Below are 19,607 nucleotides of genomic sequence, written 5' to 3'. Positions count from 1 at the left end.
TTAAATATCTCATATACGTATGTCCGTGCTATAGCCAAGCTGTATGAGATGATTTCCATTTCACTATTGCTAATTTTCCATTTCTAGTAAGTAGCATCTCTGATCCCCGCCTATGGTGTTTATATGTCCAAGTAATTTGATTTTATGTTCAAACTTGTGATTCCAAAATCACGATTTCCGTGACAGATGTTAACTACTGTTAGATGGATGTCAACTACTGATAGATGGATATCAACTACTGATAGATGGATGTAAACTACTGACAGATGGATATCAACTACTGATAGGTGGATGTCAACTACTGACAGGTGGATGTAAACTACTGACAGGTGGATGTCAACTACTGACAGGTGGATGTAAACTACTGACAGGTGGATGTAAACTACTGACAGGTGGATAAAGACCATTGAAGGGTTTTATGGTCAACATCATTCTCTCACTGTGGAAGATGCCTGGTTGTTCTGTTGTCAACACATTAGTCCTATTTGAACAATTAACGTGACGGGTGTCGTCGATGAAGCAACACCTAGCTTACCCTTCCGAAACACCTGGTCTTGTCCTCCTTTATGTATTTCAATGGCCTAGCTTACCCTTCCGAAACACCTGGTCTTGTCCTCCTTTATGTATTTCAATGGCCTAGCTTACCCTTCCGGAACACCTGGTCTTGTCCTCCTTTATGTATTTCAATGGCCTAGCTTACCCTTCAGGAACACCTGGTCTTGTCCTCCTTGACCTTTTCAATGGTCTCCATTCAAATTCAGATAGCTCTTGTTATCATCATTTTATCGTTTTAGTGGTAGAACTATCTACTTTACGATTTTGTTTGTATGTCGGTGATTGGTTTAATGCATTAGTTATGCAATTATGGACCATGCAATGGGAATTAGAGCCAAGTCCCACCAAGGTATAGGGAGGGGACTTAGCGGACCTTTGATTACACGTTTGTATTCATGTTAGGAATGATGATATTTTAATTTTTGTTTCAGATAGTTAGGTAAAATATTGAGATATAATTGTAAGGGACAAGTCTTCATGCTTATGAAGTCAAAACAGCATTGATATAACTACAATTGTATCTATCAATGCAAATTTCATCCGCAGTCCCGAAAGTATTTCAAACAAGAAATGGTATTGGTTTCTTTATCTGTATCTAATGAGAGCTTCATGCTCGATTAGCGGGAATGTAACACAACATTATGTAATCTATAATAGAAAATCAAATGTGTTAACTTATATTGAATATTGAGAATACTGTATATTATATATAGACACATCCTACATGTACGTTGAATTTGTGTATCCACAATATATGTAGCTACTTTTTGGTAAGTTCACGTGCGCATATTTTATGAACGAAACATTAGCATGTTTAAATGTCATTTTATATTAACCGATTTTATATTAACCGATATACATGTAGAGGACTTAGTTGGAGGTAATTCGTCTGAATTTCTGGAACATTTTTTCATCAAACATTACATAATTATATTGATTAAAACGGACGCTATTTTTATATCTTAGATTCCGGCGCGACTGCAAATCCGGAAATTGTATCACGCATCCAACTTTACCAAAATATATTTAGTAACGTTTTCCAACTTCCGGTAAAACAAAACATAAACAAATCGTCTTCATTTTTAACCTGATGACAGTTGACAGTTATGCGTCTATTGTAAATCTGGAATACACACACAAAAATAAAGGTTATTGAGAAAGAAGTGTTGAAATCTAGGGGACACTGCCAAGAAAATTCGACATCATGTTATGATTAAAACAAAAATTAAGTCACCTGACTGCAGATCGCGTGACCAGTCATAAATCTGAATAACCTGATAACAACGAAAACGGCAAAGACAAAATCGGTAATGTGATATCACTGTTATTTGATGGGTCTATAAACAGCTATAGCTTTTTAAAGTAACAATTAATCAGTTCAAAGAAACATTAGAATTTGTATCGCGTTTCAAGTCAATGTTTGTAGTACTGTTATGCTAGGTTATTTTGTCGGAAAATTTAACATAATTCAGATTTAAGATGTGTAAAATTTAAACATATTTGCCAACTCTACTGCGGAGAGACTTACCGTTCACAAAATACGATATAAACTATCAGTATAAATTTATTGTTGAATCTTGTCCGTACGCTTTTTTTAGTATTGTAATTTTAAGGGGCATCTAAACAGCAAATCCAGTCAAAACATTGATATTTTACAGGCCTATAAATCCCTATTATGGTGCAATGTCACAGAAGTAACATGATGAACTTTTAGTATGTATCATGGCAAACCGTGGGACTTGCTGTTGACATGTAATTTGTTAAGCTGTTTGTAAATTTCAACAAAACGTAAGAAAAATGCACGTTTCAGGGGGACATAATTAACTCATTTGTATCACATATATTACACAAACTTGCCATGTCGTTTTGCTCACAAGTGTCTAAAGCACAAAATAGGAGCATTGGTTTGACCAGCTTTGACGTTATTATATGTCTAAACGCTGTTTTTATTTTGACCTTGAATTGCAAATGGCGGTCGTGAATGATATCACACAAATATGGCATATAAGGAGATATTTAAAACATCAAAAATGCTCTTATTAGACAATATAAAGTATTCTTGAAGTGGCAAGAAGACTACTTTTATGAAAAAATTTTCAACCGTTGAGTTTGGGGTAAAATATGCCTATTTCTGAAAAAGGCTGCAAACTCACCAGTTTAACAAATTGACTTTAAAATGTTCTTCTTACTATGATGAGATGTCTTAAATGTATGATATAGGAGTATTGTTATTAACTGAAATGCCCCCCTTTAAGCCATATTTGTGTAAAATCATTCAAAGCCGCCATTTGCATTTCAAGGTCAAAACAAAAATAAGTGTTTATACGTACAATGTATATACAGTAAAATCTGGTCAAACAAATGCTCCTACCCTGTGCTATAGACACTTGTGAACATAACAGCTTGGCTATTTTTCAGGTTTGGTCATTTGTGTGACTTAGAATTATTCCATGCTACATCTTACCACAAAGTTACTCTATAGAAGAAACTGGTAGCATCTATAGCAATTTATCGGTGATTGTAAGAAGCTACATGTCCAAACAAACATTTTGGTATATTACATGACATTTTTTGTGCAAATCTTTAGGTATTTATTCATGTTTGAAATTCAACATTATTCTGCTATATAGATGACCCTTAAATACACACAACCTCCCCCATGTAACATGGGATTCTTTCGTACAGAGACATGTTTATATAATCTCTCCCTCCCTATATATATATATATAGCTACCTTGTGGATAACCATGACAGAGAAATCAACAACCAGGGGGTAATAGTCTTGATTGTCTTATTGACTCAGATATGGGGATTATTATTTTTCTCCGATCATACTATTTTATTAATGTAGGATCCATTTGCTCAAATGCTAAACATTGTGTACATGTTATCATTGTTGACGTAATTATACATATATTTACGATATCTGTCATACCCTAGGGAGTGACAGAGAATCCACACCCTAGGGAGTGACAGAGAAATCTTAGGTAAAACAAGAGTTAATGATCAGCTGTGAATGATGGGAGAAATATAAGTCTCTGTTTCATGCACGCATGCCCAGTTATTATTGTTGATGCTAACAGCTCTGCTCAAGATTCATCTCTATATAGCCAAGAAGTTGTTGTTATAGTTATTAAAAATCAGCTCACTTCACTGAGTATGTTCACCATTTGCAAAAGTGTATGATTTCATGATGCAAAGGTTCAGCTTTAAGGAGTTGCAGTGGTGACAGCTTTGGTTTGACCTTCTTATTCAATGTTGTAGCACCTCATTAGTAATAATGGAGAAAAAGGAAGCATATCTTTTATTGTCCTTCATATGAGATTGTCCTGAATCTGCTGTCCTATTATGGTGTTGATTTTGTATCTAACTTGGATGTGTAGGAGGTACAATGTATTTGATAATTCCCAGCATGATTTGCTAAGTGACTGGTGATGCTTTCATCTCGATCATCAGAAATCCAGTTTCAGGGACAAAACCTCTGGGTTTGCTATTATGGAAATTCAAGAAGTTGACAAACATGCAGACTGTGCCCCAGTCATTGCAAACATATGTGAAAAATGTATCCATAGTTAGTGTCAATTTATCAAATTTCTCTGTTATAGACCCAGAATTCCAGCTGACACAGATAACCATGGCCAAACTAGCAGGTGAGTTGGAATGGAAATTATGTCGGGTTTAATTTACAGTTACCTCTTGGCCTAAACACTAGACATTATAGGCTTTAGTCCACACAACGCAAATTTATATCATACTTAAATGTTGTTGCATAGACAAACCATAAGATTTGTTCTTTACTTAGTAATGCATCTTTAATATCATGATTTTAATAACAGAATTCAAGATGGAAGGGGATGAATTAGAAGTTACTGAGGATATGCTGCAGGCATTTGAGGAGGAGGGATACATACTTGTCCGGTAACCATATATCATGCACTGATCACAAGCAGTGGGTTATCCTGCGGGTCCAAACTTTTCTGCATACGGTGGCAAAGTGACAATTTGTATGGTTGTATTGAAAATCAAATCATTGTCTAGCCTCTGTCTATAGAATATTAACATTATAAAATAAACCTGAGCTTGATAATTTTGGTCTCTAGGATATATGTCATATTCAAGTTTCAAACTAAAGGGAGATAGATACAGTATCAGAACTCAGCTGTGAAATCCTACAAAAAAAACCTTACGAGCTGGTGGCCTGTCTAATCAAATAAAATTTGAATAGTGTATCATTGGACTAATCTGAAGACAAAAAAAATCCTCTAGATTTGATGCTAATTTTTCATTAGAGTGAAAATTTTCAAGCTATTCTATTTATATCCTAAAGACAGATTTATTTGCTAAAATTAGGTTAAAATATCAGAAATACTTATTTTGATTTTATTTCATGTGTGTGAAAGTAACCTAGAAAATACAGAATAAATATCTGCACTTTTATTTCACTACATTAAATCTTATCTTTGTGTTTGTATCTGAAGGGGACTGCTAAATGGTAAGGAGCTGACCAAGGTCAAACAAGTCCTAGAAGACTCGGACCTTGTACCAACACATGGATATGGGGTGAGTTTAAATGAAAGGTTTTACAGTATATTTTGATTTTCTATTTTTCATGTACTATGTCTTATAACAAAATTTACTTTGCTGCTGTATTCACTGTCAAAATGAGGTACAATATCCTTATATTTACATCAAAGAAATCGTTTAAATACAGTACAAAGAAAAGAAAATTCAAGGTGTGTTGTGACGTTGGTAACTATGACAACTGTGGTTGCTAAGTTAATATATTTCCAGTGAATCTACGAATTAAAAAGACAAAAGTATTGTTAACAAAATTAAAAGAAGCAACTCAACATTTTTGTTGAATACCTTTTACGTTTTTAATTAATTGATGTACAGTATTCACAATCCACAATTTCCATCTCAGATTAACTATGGTTGTCAAGCACAGCGTGTATTGCCACAGATTTAGTAGTGACGTGGTCAAATGTTATCTTGGAACTGTACGCTTCAGCTGTTTGTTGTTAGCTTACCTCGTGGAGAAGTTAAATATTTACCCATTTCCGCAATATTCAGTTTAGTTTTTGACAAAATACTCACTTGGTGTTAGCTTTTTGTGCAGAGATTATCGGGTAACAGGAGAAAACGTTGATCAGTCCTTTCAAAATGGCGCCGTCTAGTTGACATTCCAGTAACATCACAAGTAGAAGACGTCATGAATATGTGACTGATACCCGCGCTTATTAATCCTCTAAGTCTTAATTGTTTTACTGTGTAATTTATTCGCAGTCAGAGTTTACAAAGCTGAAGAAGGGAGAGATGTTAATATATGACAAAAGACTATGTGAATGGATTATAGTTTACAAATTTTAAGTTCTTCCAATAGTGACTGAAGAAATTGTGCTTCTATCTGTATAGGTATTTATGGAAATGTCAAACTTTTTAAAACTTTGTATTTTATCTAGATTCCTGATTCTTCTGGACGAATGCCTAAAATGGTGCTATGGAGAGCAGCAGGAAGTGATGTCACTGGGATGATTTGTCGCTGTGAGAAAGTTGTTACCACTTCGGAAAAGGTACTTAGTTGTCAATAGCTCTCTAATTCTGCTTAAATTTAAAAAGAAAATCTTTCAAAACTATCTAGATTTTGGATAATTTGCTGAAAAGCAGTCTAGTCTTTATATAAATACACTAAGAGGATTAACTTGGCACTCATCTCTGTAACTGTTCATCAGGTTCAGTTCCTGATCAGTTCATATTCAGATTGTACATGCAGTAAAACTTGTTTATACATGTATCACAGGACCAGAGAAGATAGTTTGTTATATCTTAAATTCATTGTAAGGTTTTAAATATATAAAGATGAGTCAAATTGAGGAATTTAGTTAATTTCTTAATAAGCAGAAATTTGTATCAAGCTTTTTTCAAAACCTAACAAGATTTTGATCCCTTTCTATAAGGAAAATCTATAGTGAACAAAATATCTTACACAGTTTACAGATAAATTTTGTATTCATACCATAACATCGAATTCTACACTTGGTTAGACGTTTCGTGGCTATAGCTCAAGGTTAAAGGCTGAAATGTTTTGTTGTTTTTTTTTAAATAAAAAACAGCTTTTTCTAAAAAAAACCAAATATCTGAATACCTTATTTGGTTAAGTATATATTTACATCATAGATTATGGAAAGTTTTCAGTATTTGAAATATTGATTTGAAAAAAAATCCAAATGTTTAGCTATTCTATTATCATATTTGATTCAGCTACTTGGAGGGGAAGTATACCATTACAGCTCCAAACTGGTGATGAAGGAGCCACTTATAGGTGGGAGACAGGAATGGCATCAGGACTATGGGTATGTTATGTCAGGACTATGGTGAGGTTAGGTCAGGACTATGGGTATGTTATGTCAGGACTATGGGTTTGTTATGTCAGGACTATGGGTATGTTATATCAGGACTATGGGTATGTTATGTCAGGACTATGGGTATGTTATATCAGCAGTATGCTTCAGTGAGGTAGCACTATAAATCGGCAAAAGTTCTGGCCTATCACAAGGAGACTTAACACGAACATACCGCAGCCTCTTAAAACACACATACATACTCACCACACACATGCATGTCGTACACACACGGGAGGCCGTCCTTAAATGACCTTAGCTGTTAATAGGATGTTAAACAAAATAAACCAAACCAAACCAAATGTTATATCAGGACTCTGGGTATGTTATGTCAGGTCTATGGGTATGTAATATCAGGACTATGGGTATGTTATGTCAGGACTATGGGTATGTAATATCAGGACTATGGGTATATTATGTCAGGACTATGAGTATGTTATGTCAGGACTATGGGTATGTTATATCAGGACTATGGGTATGTAATATCAGGACTATGGGTATGTAATATCAGGACTCTGGGTATGTTATGTCAGGACTATGGGTATGTTATGTCAAGACTATGGGTATGTTATGTCAGGACTATGGGTATGTTATGTCAGGTCTATAGGTATGTTATGTCAGGACTATGGGTATGTAATATCAGGACTATGGGTATGTAATATCATGACTCTGGGTATGTAATATCAGGACTATGGGTATGTAATATCAGGACTATAGGTATGTTATGTCAGGACTATGGGTATGTTATGTCAGGACTATTGGTATGTTATGTCAGGACTAAAGGTATTTTATGTTAGGAATATGGGTATGTAATATCAGGACTATGGGTATGTTATGTCAGGTCTATAGGTATGTTATATCAGGACTATGGGTATGTAATATCAGGACTATGGGTATGTTATATCAGGACTATGGGTATGTTATGTCAGGACTATAGGTATGTTATGTCAAGACTATGGGTATGTAATATCAGGACTATGGGTATGTAATATCAGGACTATGGGTATGTAATATCAGGACTATGGGTATGTTATGTCAGGACTATGGGTATGTTATGTCAGGACTATGGGTATATTATGTCAGGACTATGGGTATGTTATGTCAGGTCTATAGGTTTGTTATGTCAGGTCTGTGGGTATGTAATATCAGGACTATGGGTATGTAATATCAGGACTCTGGGTATGTTATGTCAGGACTATGGGTATGTTATGTCAAGACTATGGGTATGTTATGTCAGGACTATGGGTATGTTATGTCAGGTCTATAGGTATGTTATGTCAGGACTATGGGTATGTAATATCAGGACTATGGGTATGTAATATCATGACTCTGGGTATGTAATATCAGGACTATGGGTATGTAATATCAGGACTATAGGTATGTTATGTCAGGACTATGGGTATGTTATGTCAGGACTATTGGTATGTTATGTCAGGACTAAAGGTATTTTATGTTAGGAATATGGGTATGTAATATCAGGACTATGGGTATGTTATGTCAGGTCTATAGGTATGTTATATCAGGACTATGGGTATGTAATATCAGGACTATGGGTATGTTATATCAGGACTATGGGTATGTTATGTCAGGACTATAGGTATGTTATGTCAAGACTATGGGTATGTAATATAAGGACTATGGGTATGTAATATCAGGACTATGGGTATGTAATATCAGGACTATGGGTATGTTATGTCAGGACTATGGGTATGTTATGTCAGGACTATGGGTATATTATGTCAGGACTATGGGTATGTTATGTCAGGTCTATAGGTTTGTTATGTCAGGTCTGTGGGTATGTAATATCAGGACTATGGGTATGTAATATCAGGACTATGGGTATGTTATGTCAGGACTATGGGTATGTTATGTCAGGACTATGGGTATATTATGTCAGGACTATGGGTATGTTATGTTAGGACTTTGGTTTGTTATGTCAGGACTATGGGTATGTTATATCAGGACTATGGGTATGTAATATCAGGACTATAGGTATGTTATGTCAAGACTATAGGTATGTTATGTTAGGACTTTGGTTTGTTATGTCAGGACTATGGGTATGTTATATCAGGACTATGGGTATGTTATGTCAGGAATATGGGTATGTTATATCAGGACTATGGGTATGTTATGTCAAGACTATAGGTATGTTATGTCAGGACTACGGGTATGTTATGTCAGGACTGTAGGTATGTTATGTCAGGACTGTAGGTATGTTATGTCAGGACTGTAGTTATGTTATGTCAGGACTATGGGTATGTTATGTCAGGACTATAGGTATGTTATGTTAGGACTATGGGTATGTTATATCAGGACTATTGGTATGTTATGTCAGGACTATGGGTATGTTATGTCAGGACTATGGGTATGTTATGTCAGTACTATGGGTATGTTATGTCAAGACTATGGGTATGTTATGTCAGGACTATGGGTATGTTATGTCAGGTCTATAGGTATGTTATGTCAGGACTATGGGTATGTAATATCAGGACTATGGGTATGTAATATCATGACTCTGGGTATGTAATATCAGGACTATGGGTATGTAATATCAGGACTATAGGTATGTTATGTCAGGACTATGGGTATGTTATGTCAGGACTATTGGTATGTTATGTCAGGACTAAAGGTATTTTATGTTAGGAATATGGGTATGTAATATCAGGACTATGGGTATGTTATGTCAGGTCTATAGGTATGTTATATCAGGACTATGGGTATGTAATATCAGGACTATGGGTATGTTATATCAGGACTATGGGTATGTTATGTCAGGACTATAGGTATGTTATGTCAAGACTATGGGTATGTAATATCAGGACTATGGGTATGTAATATCAGGACTATGGGTATGTAATATCAGGACTATGGGTATGTGATGTCAGAACTATGGGTATGTAATATCAGGACTATGGGTATGTAATATCAGGACTATGGGTATGTTATGTCAGGACTATGGGTATGTTATGTCAGGTCTGTGGGTATGTAATATCAGGACTATGGGTATGTTATGTCAGGACTTTGGGTATGTTATGTCAGGACTATGGTTATGTTATATCAGGACTATGGGTATGTTATGTCAGGTCTGTGGGTATGTAATATCAGGACTATGGGTATGTTATGTCAGGACTATGGGTATGTTATATCAGGACTATGGTTATGTTATGTTAGGACTATGGTTTGTTATGTCAGGTCTGTGGGTATGTAATATCAGGACTATGGGTATGTTATGTCAGGACTATGGGTATGTTATGTCAGGACTATGGGTATGTTATGTTAGGACTATGGTTTGTTATGTCAGGACTATGGGTATGTTATGTTAGGACTTTGGTTTGTTATGTCAGGACTATGGGTATGTTATATCAGGACTATGGGTATGTTATGTCAAGACTATGGGTATGTTATGTCAGGACTATAGGTATGTTATGTCAGGACTATGGGTATGTAATATCAGGACTATAGGTATGTGATGTCAGGACTATGGGTATGTTATGTCAGGACTAAAGGTATGTTATATCAGGACTATGGGTATGGTATGTCAGGACTATGGGTATGTTATATCAGGACTATGGGTATGTTATGTCAGGAATATGGGTATGTTATGTCAGGACTATGGGTATGTTATGTCAGGACTATGGGTATGTTATGTCAGGACTATGGTGAGGTTATGTCAGGACTATGGGTATGTTATATCAGGACTATGGGTATGTAATATCAGGACTATAGGTATGTTATGTCAGGAATATGGGTATGTTATGTCAGGACTATGGGTATGTTATGTCAGGACTAAAGGGTATGTTATGTCAGGACTATGGGTATGTTATGTCAGGACTATTGGTATGTAATATCAGGACCTATGGGTATGTTATTCAGACTATGGGTATGTTATGTCCAGGTCTATGGTATGTAATATCATGACTATGGGTATGTTATGTCAGGACTATGGTGAGGTTATGTCAGGACTATGGGTATGTTATGTCAGAACTATGGGTATGTTATATCAGGACTATGGGTATGTTATATCAGGACTATGGGTATGTTATGTCAGGACTATGGTTTGTTATGTCAGGTCTATGGGTATGTTATGTCAGGACTATGGTGAGGTATGTCAGGACTATGGGTATGTTATGTCAGGACTATTGTGTGTTATATCAGGACTATGGGAGGTTGTCAGGAACTATGGGTATGTTATGTCAGGACTATGGGTATGTTATATCAGGACTATGGTATGTTATGTCAGGACTATGGGTATGTTATGTCAGGACTATGGGTATGTTATGTCAGTACTATGGGTATGTTATGTCAGGACTATGGGTATGTAATATCAGGACTATGGGTATGTTATGTTAGGACTATGGGTATGTTATGTCAGGACTATGGGTATGTTATGTCAGTACTATGGGTATGTTATGTCAGGACTATGGGTATGTAATATCAGGACTATGGATATGTTATGTTAGGACTATGGGTATGTTATGTCAGGACTATGGTGAGGTTATGTCAGGACTATGGGTATGTTATGTCAGGACTACGGGTATGTTATGTCAGGACTATGGGTATGTTATATCAGGACTATGGTTTGTTATGTCAGGTCTGTGGGTATGTTATGTCAGGACTATGGGTATGTTATGTCAGGACTATGGTGAGGTTATGTCAGGACTATGGTGAGGTTATGTCAGGACTATGGTGAGGTTATGTCAGGACTATGGGTATGTGATGTCAGAACTATGGGTATGTTAATGACTATGGATATGTTATGTCAGGACTATAGGTATGTTATATGTTGTATTGGGTCACCAGCACGGCCATGTGGGTTTTCCCAGGGTACTGTGGTTTCCTCCCACAGTAAGACTCCTCGCACGATTTCGTGCGGACCAACAAGCATGATAGATATTAGTTGGTATAACTGGTTTCGCAATTGTTGTAAAATGAATAAAGTTTAATTTCTTAACCAAATATAGGACAGTTACATCAGATTATAGATATGATTGGACCATAAATATTAACCTATGACATTACAAGGTACAGAGATATCAGAAAAATGATACACATTTATTTGAGTAATGGCATTTTTGATACAGATACTGGTACCAAAATGGCCTGTTGACACCTGATGCCCTCAGTGTGTTTATGGCAGTTGACAAGTGCACTAAAGCTAATGGATGTCTGCAAGTAAGTGCCTTTTGATAACTCTACAAGGCTGTTATCAATATTGGAATATTAAATACCCCAAAATACGATAGGGAGGTGGTATTTAACTTTTTACAATGTTATATGAATGTTATTATTATGCCCCAGGAAACCCACACAACACCATGGGGTGGGGTTGTTATTTTATTTTGTTACATCCATCTGTAGTTCTTGTCCTTGCATGTAGGGTGTAAAAATTGTGCTTGCTGCTCCCATTGCGTGAGGTGACTAAATTTTTTTATCTTTTCTTTTTTCTTTTTATACCTCTGCAATGAAGTTAGGTGGGTATACTAGAATCGGGATGTCCATCCGTCTGTAGACACATCTTGTCCGGACAACTCCTCCTAAACTGGTGGGCCGATTCCAATGACACTTAACACAAGTAGAGAGGACTATGTGTAGATGTGGATGCAGCTGTTTAAATTCCATAATTTTGGTTGCTATGGTTACTGGTCACTATTCATAGGTTTTTCTTGTCCAGACAACTCTTCTTAAACTTGTGAAACGATTTTCACAAAACTTCACGTGAATGTTAGGGAACATGTGCAGATGTGCATGTGCATGTAGCTGTTTAAATTCCAATTTTTTTTGTCGCCATGGTAATTGGTCAGTATAAACAGGTTTTTATTGTCCAAAAAACTCTTCCAAAACCTGTCACTATTAACAGATTTTTATTGTCAAGACAACTCTTCCAAAACTGGTGGGCCGATTTCAATGAAACTTCACACAGATAGAGAGGACCATGTGTAGATGTGCATGCAGCTGTTCAAATTCTGAAATTTTGGTTGCCATGGCTACTGCAGCTGTTCAAATTCTGAAATTTTGGTTGCCATGGCTACTGGTCACTTTTCATATGTTATCCTTGTCCAGACAATTCCTCTTTAACTTGTGAAGCGATTTTCACAAAACTTTACTGGAATGTTAGGGAATATGTGCAGATGTGCATGCAGCTGTTTGAATTCCAAATTTTTGTTGCCATGGTAACTGGTCAGTATAAACAGGTTTTTATTGTCCAAAAAACTCTTCCAAAACCTGTGGACTGATTTCAACAAAACTTATGACTAAATTCTCTTTATTATGAACAACACATACATGTATTCCAGAAATAGGGGCATGTACAGGTTATCTTAGTTAGCCTCTAAATAAGAGTTCCAGTTGTCCATTGACTCATGCGGATTGCGGGGGTATTAGTCAGACATCCTGGCGACAGTTCTAGTTCTAAACAACTTTTCCTTCCGTAATATTTCCCTTGATCGACACTGCCTTACGTTTGGCCATTAGTGTAAAGTTTGCATTTGTGGGGAAAGTTTTAGGTTGTGTCCCCTGGCCAAGACATGACAGAATCTATGAAAATGGTAGCTGCTACTTCTGCTTATATTAGCACAGCAGTTTTGGAGTGGGGCATCTGGTTTGCCCATTGTCAGTGTAATGTGACAGGGTGGGGTGTCCTGCTGGATGTTTTCGTCAGTATGCTATGATTTTTAACCTTGTCCTTTACAGATTTTGCCAGGTTCTCACAAGTGTGGTCGTATAGAACACAAGATGGTATCAGGACAGACAGGGGCTGACTTAGAAAGAGTGGCAGAGATCCGTAAAAAGCTACCCCTCACCTATGTAGAAATGAATGCAGGTAAAGTATTCTTGGAAAATAGCAGGTAAAGAAGGTGAACAAGGTATTTGACATTAAAATGGATGTTGAAAACAGCATTGTCATCTATGAAGATTCCTTGTGTTGCATATATCATTAAAAACAACTATGGTTTTAACCAATACTACAATAAATGTTATATGTACATTTTGTATATTGCTTAAAATCACACTGTAAGATTTACCTCCCTTTATATAGAAAAAGTAAGTCCAAGATCCCTTATAGCTTTATGATTACTATTTTAAGTATTGTGTAACGTGTTTTAATTGATACTCTAGCACATCAGATATATTGTACAAAGAATAAACAGGTCAAGGTTTTGAGACACATAGAGACTTGGCTGTTTGGAACAAATTCACAACCATATGGTCTATATATATAACAGTATGTACATGTATCGTACAGAAAAGTACAGACCGGGAATGGGTGCCATTCAGTCCCTATGGGCTGACATGTAACTTCATTTAAGCTGGTAGGATATATTTCTTTTATAGGGGTCTCAAAATGTTAATTTTTTCATGGAATCTGCTTGACATGTTTATAATTTTTTTTTAAGAATTATATTGTTAGGAGAATTTTATATAAGTATTGAATACTTTATTTATCTGAAGATTTGATATACATGTGTATAAATATTTTTCCAACCAGGAGATGCCCTGTTTTTTCACTCCAATGTCTTGCATATGAGTGACCCAAATGACAGTAGTGACCGCCGTTGGGCCCTCATAATGGCCTACAACCGTGCTAGTAATAACCCTGTGGAGAGGCTGGCTGCACCCTTCCCAAGATACACACCTCTAGCAAAGGTACATAGACTCATGCTATGATGCTATCCCAGTCATAATTGAAATATCAAAAGACTCATGCTATGATGCTATCCCAGTCATAATTGAAATATCAAAAGCATTTGTATGCAGATCTAGCAATATGTTTTGTGATAAATTGAATGGCTGAACATACTGAGCAATTATACATAAGGTACACTTTTCTGATAGAACAATTTAAACACATACATTTGTGTATGATGTAGGAATTGTGATGGACATTAAAAAAGCTTTATAGATACATGACAGGATTTCTGTGCATGTTGATATTTTCATATGAAGTAAAACTCGCTGCTACTTTTAGGAAGAACAGAGGCTTCATGGTCAGATCCCTAGATCCCTGTTTCTAGTGATCTAGGGTTGGACCCTGGGGTTAATTTTTCATTTTGGGTCAAAGGAACGTGTCAAGGCCCTGTGTTTGGAAGCACTGTACATGTATATAACAATTTTATCGAGTATCATATTTCCCCCTGACAGGTCCCTAACTCTGCCATATTAAGCTGTACCAATGTGAATGACTTCACAGGAAAAGACTTCTTGAACCCTTTGGAAGACAAAACTGTTAAAGCCGAAACGAGCAAACCAGGCAACCTCCAGAAGGCATAGCTTGATATCCAGTGTGATTTGATAAAGATAAAGTGTATGTCATTGATATTTTATCTGGGAAATATGAATCAAAATGAAACAACGGACTACATATATGTGTATATAATGTATGTACCTGTTCAGTAAGGTGTTCATCTAGGATGTTTTCTTACTTATTTTACCACATAATTTACAATGTTATCATGTCCTACTTTATACTAAGGTAATTCCTCGTGACAGTTTCTCACCCTGAAGATTGCTCGCAGCATACTTCATTGTTTTTAATTTTCATTCACAAACTTTTCTCTGCAATTTATTTTTGGAAGGAAGTGTGGCAAGATATTGAGAGGATATTATATTACCCAATAACTACATATAGTTTTCCTGTTTACATGTTTATTCATCTTATAAGGTTAAATTTCAAAAGGTTAGAACTCATAATGATATGAAATGTTGTAATACTATCCACAGGTTTGTGATAACATGCCACTGAATAACTTAGAAAACATATGAGGTGATCTTTCCCTTTAATTTTAGGAAAATCATTCTGATATCCACGGCTAGGTATCTATGATGTTGATAGAAAAGAGCTATAGAGTTTAAAATATTTCTAGTCATTTACAATTGATAATAATTACATGTACATCTATGAAATTCTTGGTAGTCTTACATGCCCACACTTGTCAGGATCATGTTTAATACATTTTATTTTTTTGTATATATTTCAAAATGGAGATGTCTAATCATTTAATTGTCATCTTATTGAACTTATCAGTACTGATATGTACATAAAGCTTTACAAATATTGTTTGTATCAGGATAACTAAGATATATGTTTTAATTTTTTTGAGAATAAGTCAGACATTGCCCCAGCCAGAAAGAACAATACTGTGATAATGTTGTGATGTAAGACACATACAGACATGTAGGTTAGAAAATCAATCTCACCGAACAAGACAAGCAGTTCACAAATTAGTGTAGAAATAGGTACTGAGAATGAAAACTGCTCTGTCAACCTTTAACACGGATAAGTCACCAGCTTACCATAGATTTCTTACACATGTGGATTGATTCAGCTTTAATGTAATCACAATCAAGGAAACAGTGTTGCAGAGTTACCTCCCCTCTATATCATTGCATTTGTCTATGATGAATCTTACTGTAACTCTCTGTGTTCTGTACGCTTGTCATCAGAGATCACTGTATATTTATAATAATATGTATTGTATTAATATATGAGCTCTAAGGCCATAGAATGAACTTGAATTGAATCAATGCTGTTCTTATTTTGGTGCCACTGTGATATTGCTGTGTAATTATTGCTGATGACTAGTAACTCTACAGTAGAACATTGCACAAGGCAGTCTGTGGTTGTTTTTATTAACTCTCTCATTACTTTATTTTGAAATGAAGTAAGAAAATGCTTTTATTTCTAATAAGTATCGTTTTATTTTATTATTATTGTTGTATACCTGTAGGCATCAAGACTATCTATATGACAAAGAAAATGCTTTTGTTTCTAATAAGTATTGTTTTATTTTGTTATTTTTTTTGTATACCTGTAGCATCAAGACCTGTAGGACAAAGAAAACGCTTTAATTTCTAATAAGTATTATTTCATTTTGTTATTTTTTTTGTATACCTGTAGGCATCAAGACTATCTATAGGACAAAGAAAATGCTTTAATTTCTAATAAGTATTATTTTATTTTGTTATTTTTTTTGTATACCTGTATGCATGAAGACTATAGGACAAAGAAAATGCTTTTATTTCTAGTAAGTATTATTTTATTTAATTATTTTTTGTTTGTTATTTTATTTTGTTATTTTTCTTTGTGTACCTGTAGGCATCAAGACTATCTATAGGACAAAGAAAATTCTTTTATTTCTAATAAGTATTATTTTATTTCTATTTTTTTCGTATACCTGTAGGCATCAAGCCTATCTATAGGACAAAGAAAATGCTTTAATTTCTAATAAGTATTATTTCATTTTATTGTTTTTTAATTGTCTTTCGTCCATTGTCGTCCGTTCTTAAACAGTTTGCAACTTCTTTCAAGAGGTCCAGAGACCTGATATAGTGTCTGTAGCATGCTGGGATAAAGGACCACCAAGATGTTAAAATGAATTACCTTGACCTTCATTCAAGGTCACAGGGGTTAAATATGCTATAATCTTTTAAATGAAACAAGAGGCCCAGATACCTGATATTCGGCCTTTAGAATAAAGGGATGAAGAGCTATCAATGTTGTTGTAATGAATGACTTTGCTGTCCATTCAAGGTCGTAGGGGTCAAATATGCTAAAATCTTTAAACAAATTTCTCTCACTAATGAAGAGGCCCACATACCTGATAATTGGCCTTCAGCACCCTTGGGTTGAAGGGTTATAAAGTTTGTTTAAAGGAATGACTTTGAGCTTCATTAAGGCCACCAGACTCAAATGTGCTAAGATCTTTTAAATCTGTCTTCTTCTCGGGAACCAACACACTAAGAAACCTGATATTTAGCCTGGAACATACTGGGGTGAACGACATTGACCTCAAATTCAAGGTGATGGGAATCAAATTTGACAAAATAAATTAAAACTCAGGTGACTGTTGGGACCCATGGGCCTTTTGTTATAATTTACAAACGTTTCCTTTTTTTGGTCAATTCACATACAGGATTTGTTTCCTTTTTTTCAAATTTTACTGTTTAATTTCTACTTTTGTTCAAAATGTTGATGTAAATTATTTCCTGTTTTATTTCATCTGTGAATACTTACCGACTTTATGAGGAAATAGAACAAAAAAAGAAAAAAGATTCTGTCATCTTTGTTCCATTTTAATGAAGCATTTATTTGAAAGACATTCACTTATACTTGTTTTAAGTACAATCTTTTGAACTCAGTACACAATTTTCAGAAACAATGCATATTTGTATAGATCTCCAATCTTTTGTGATGGATTTGACATGTTCATTGTTGTAAGTTTAAAGATCAAGTATAAAGATGTATGAAAACATTTGAATTGTTCTCATAGCAGTTAATCCTCATGATCATATAACACATGTGAATATTCTGCATGAAATAGAAAAAGAGCTTAGTACAATATATCACATGAAATAGAAAAAGAGCTTAGTACAATATATCACATGAAATAGAAAAAGAGCTTAGTGCAATATATCACATGGAATGGGAAAACAGCTGTAAGTTATATCACATGAAATGAGAAAACAGCTAAGTCCATTATATCATATAAAATGGGAAAACAGCTCAGTTATATCACATGAAATGGGAAAACAGCTAAATACATTATATCACATGAAATGGGAAAACAGCTACTGTAAGTGCATTATATCATATGCAATGGGAAAACAGTTAAGTACAAATGGATGGGTCACAGGTAAGCACATTATATCACATGAAATGGGAAAACAGCTAAGTACATTATATCATATAAAATGGGAAAACACAAATAAGTACAATATATCAAATGAAATGGGAACACATCTAAGTACAATATATATCTTATAGATATCACATAGAATTGGAAAAAGATAAGTACATTATATCATACGAAATGGGAAACAGCTAAGTACAATATATCACATGAAATTAGTTCGTAATGCTTGCTTTTTTGTTACCATATTTTTGAAATATTCAGTTAACTACATTGTATATAGCTTACAGCCAAATTTAACGCAAACAAAGTGCAATAAATTATACATGATATGTATTTGTCCTTGTTGTTAATACAGATGTAGTAATAGTATTCATCTGTATATAGAACATTTATTGTTTTGTGTTGTATTTTGTTCAGATATATCTAGTTGTAACATTGACGTCATCACTTTGTAACAAACTGTAACATTGTTTGATCACTTTGAGACACATCTAGTGGTTACATAGACGCCATTACTTCCTGACAAATCTACCTGTAACATTGACGTCATCACTTCCTGACAAATCTAGTTGTAACATTGACGTCAGCAGTTTCCAAAAATCTACCTGTAACATTGACGTCATCACTTCCTGACAAATCTACCTGTAACATTGATGTCAGCAGTTTCCAAAAATCTAGTTGTAACATTTACGTCATCAGTTTCCAAAAATCTAGTTGTAAAATTGACGTCATCTGTTTCCAAAAATCTAGTTGTAACATTGACGTCATCAGTTTCCAAAAATCTAGTTGTAAAATTGACGTCATCACTTCCTGACAAATCTAGTTGTAACATTGACGTTATCAGTTTTTTTGACACAATGTATTTGATTACATATTAGTTTGCAGTTACAAATAGATACTTTGGTTAGATATATACATGTAGAGGTCACACAACAAGTTGTTGTTGGATATGGAATTTATTTCACACGAGTAAAACATAACTTACTCGTGTAAAATAAGTTCCATATCCAAAAATCACGAG

At 35.0% G+C, this 19,607-nt stretch overlaps 1 protein-coding gene across 2 annotated transcripts; it reads left to right on the top strand.

Moving 5' to 3' along the window:
• The first annotated feature begins 1,604 nt into the window (after window positions 1–1,604).
• Window positions 1,605–18,917, top strand: LOC117320600 (L-proline trans-4-hydroxylase-like). 2 transcript variants are annotated; one of them, XM_033875159.1, is made up of 10 exons: window positions 1,605–1,862; window positions 4,161–4,205; window positions 4,392–4,473; window positions 5,034–5,115; window positions 6,018–6,128; window positions 6,817–6,908; window positions 12,038–12,128; window positions 13,647–13,776; window positions 14,443–14,600; window positions 15,096–18,917. In XM_033875159.1, exons 2-10 carry the CDS (start codon window positions 4,190–4,192, stop codon window positions 15,222–15,224), a joined length of 891 nt encoding a protein of 296 aa, XP_033731050.1. In that variant the 5' UTR covers window positions 1,605–1,862; window positions 4,161–4,189; the 3' UTR covers window positions 15,225–18,917. The 2 variants fall into 2 exon arrangements, with proteins under 2 accessions (XP_033731050.1, XP_033731058.1); XM_033875167.1 differs by lacking the exon at window positions 1,605–1,862 and adding an exon at window positions 2,325–2,343.
• The last annotated feature ends 690 nt before the right edge of the window (window positions 18,918–19,607 follow it).

This window comes from Pecten maximus, chromosome 2, assembly GCF_902652985.1.
Source record: "Pecten maximus chromosome 2, xPecMax1.1, whole genome shotgun sequence".
In the NCBI taxonomy this organism is placed as follows: domain Eukaryota; kingdom Metazoa; phylum Mollusca; class Bivalvia; order Pectinida; family Pectinidae; genus Pecten; species Pecten maximus.
The sequence above is the reverse complement of the archived record's forward strand: the minus strand, read 5'-3'. Positions and strand labels throughout refer to the sequence as shown.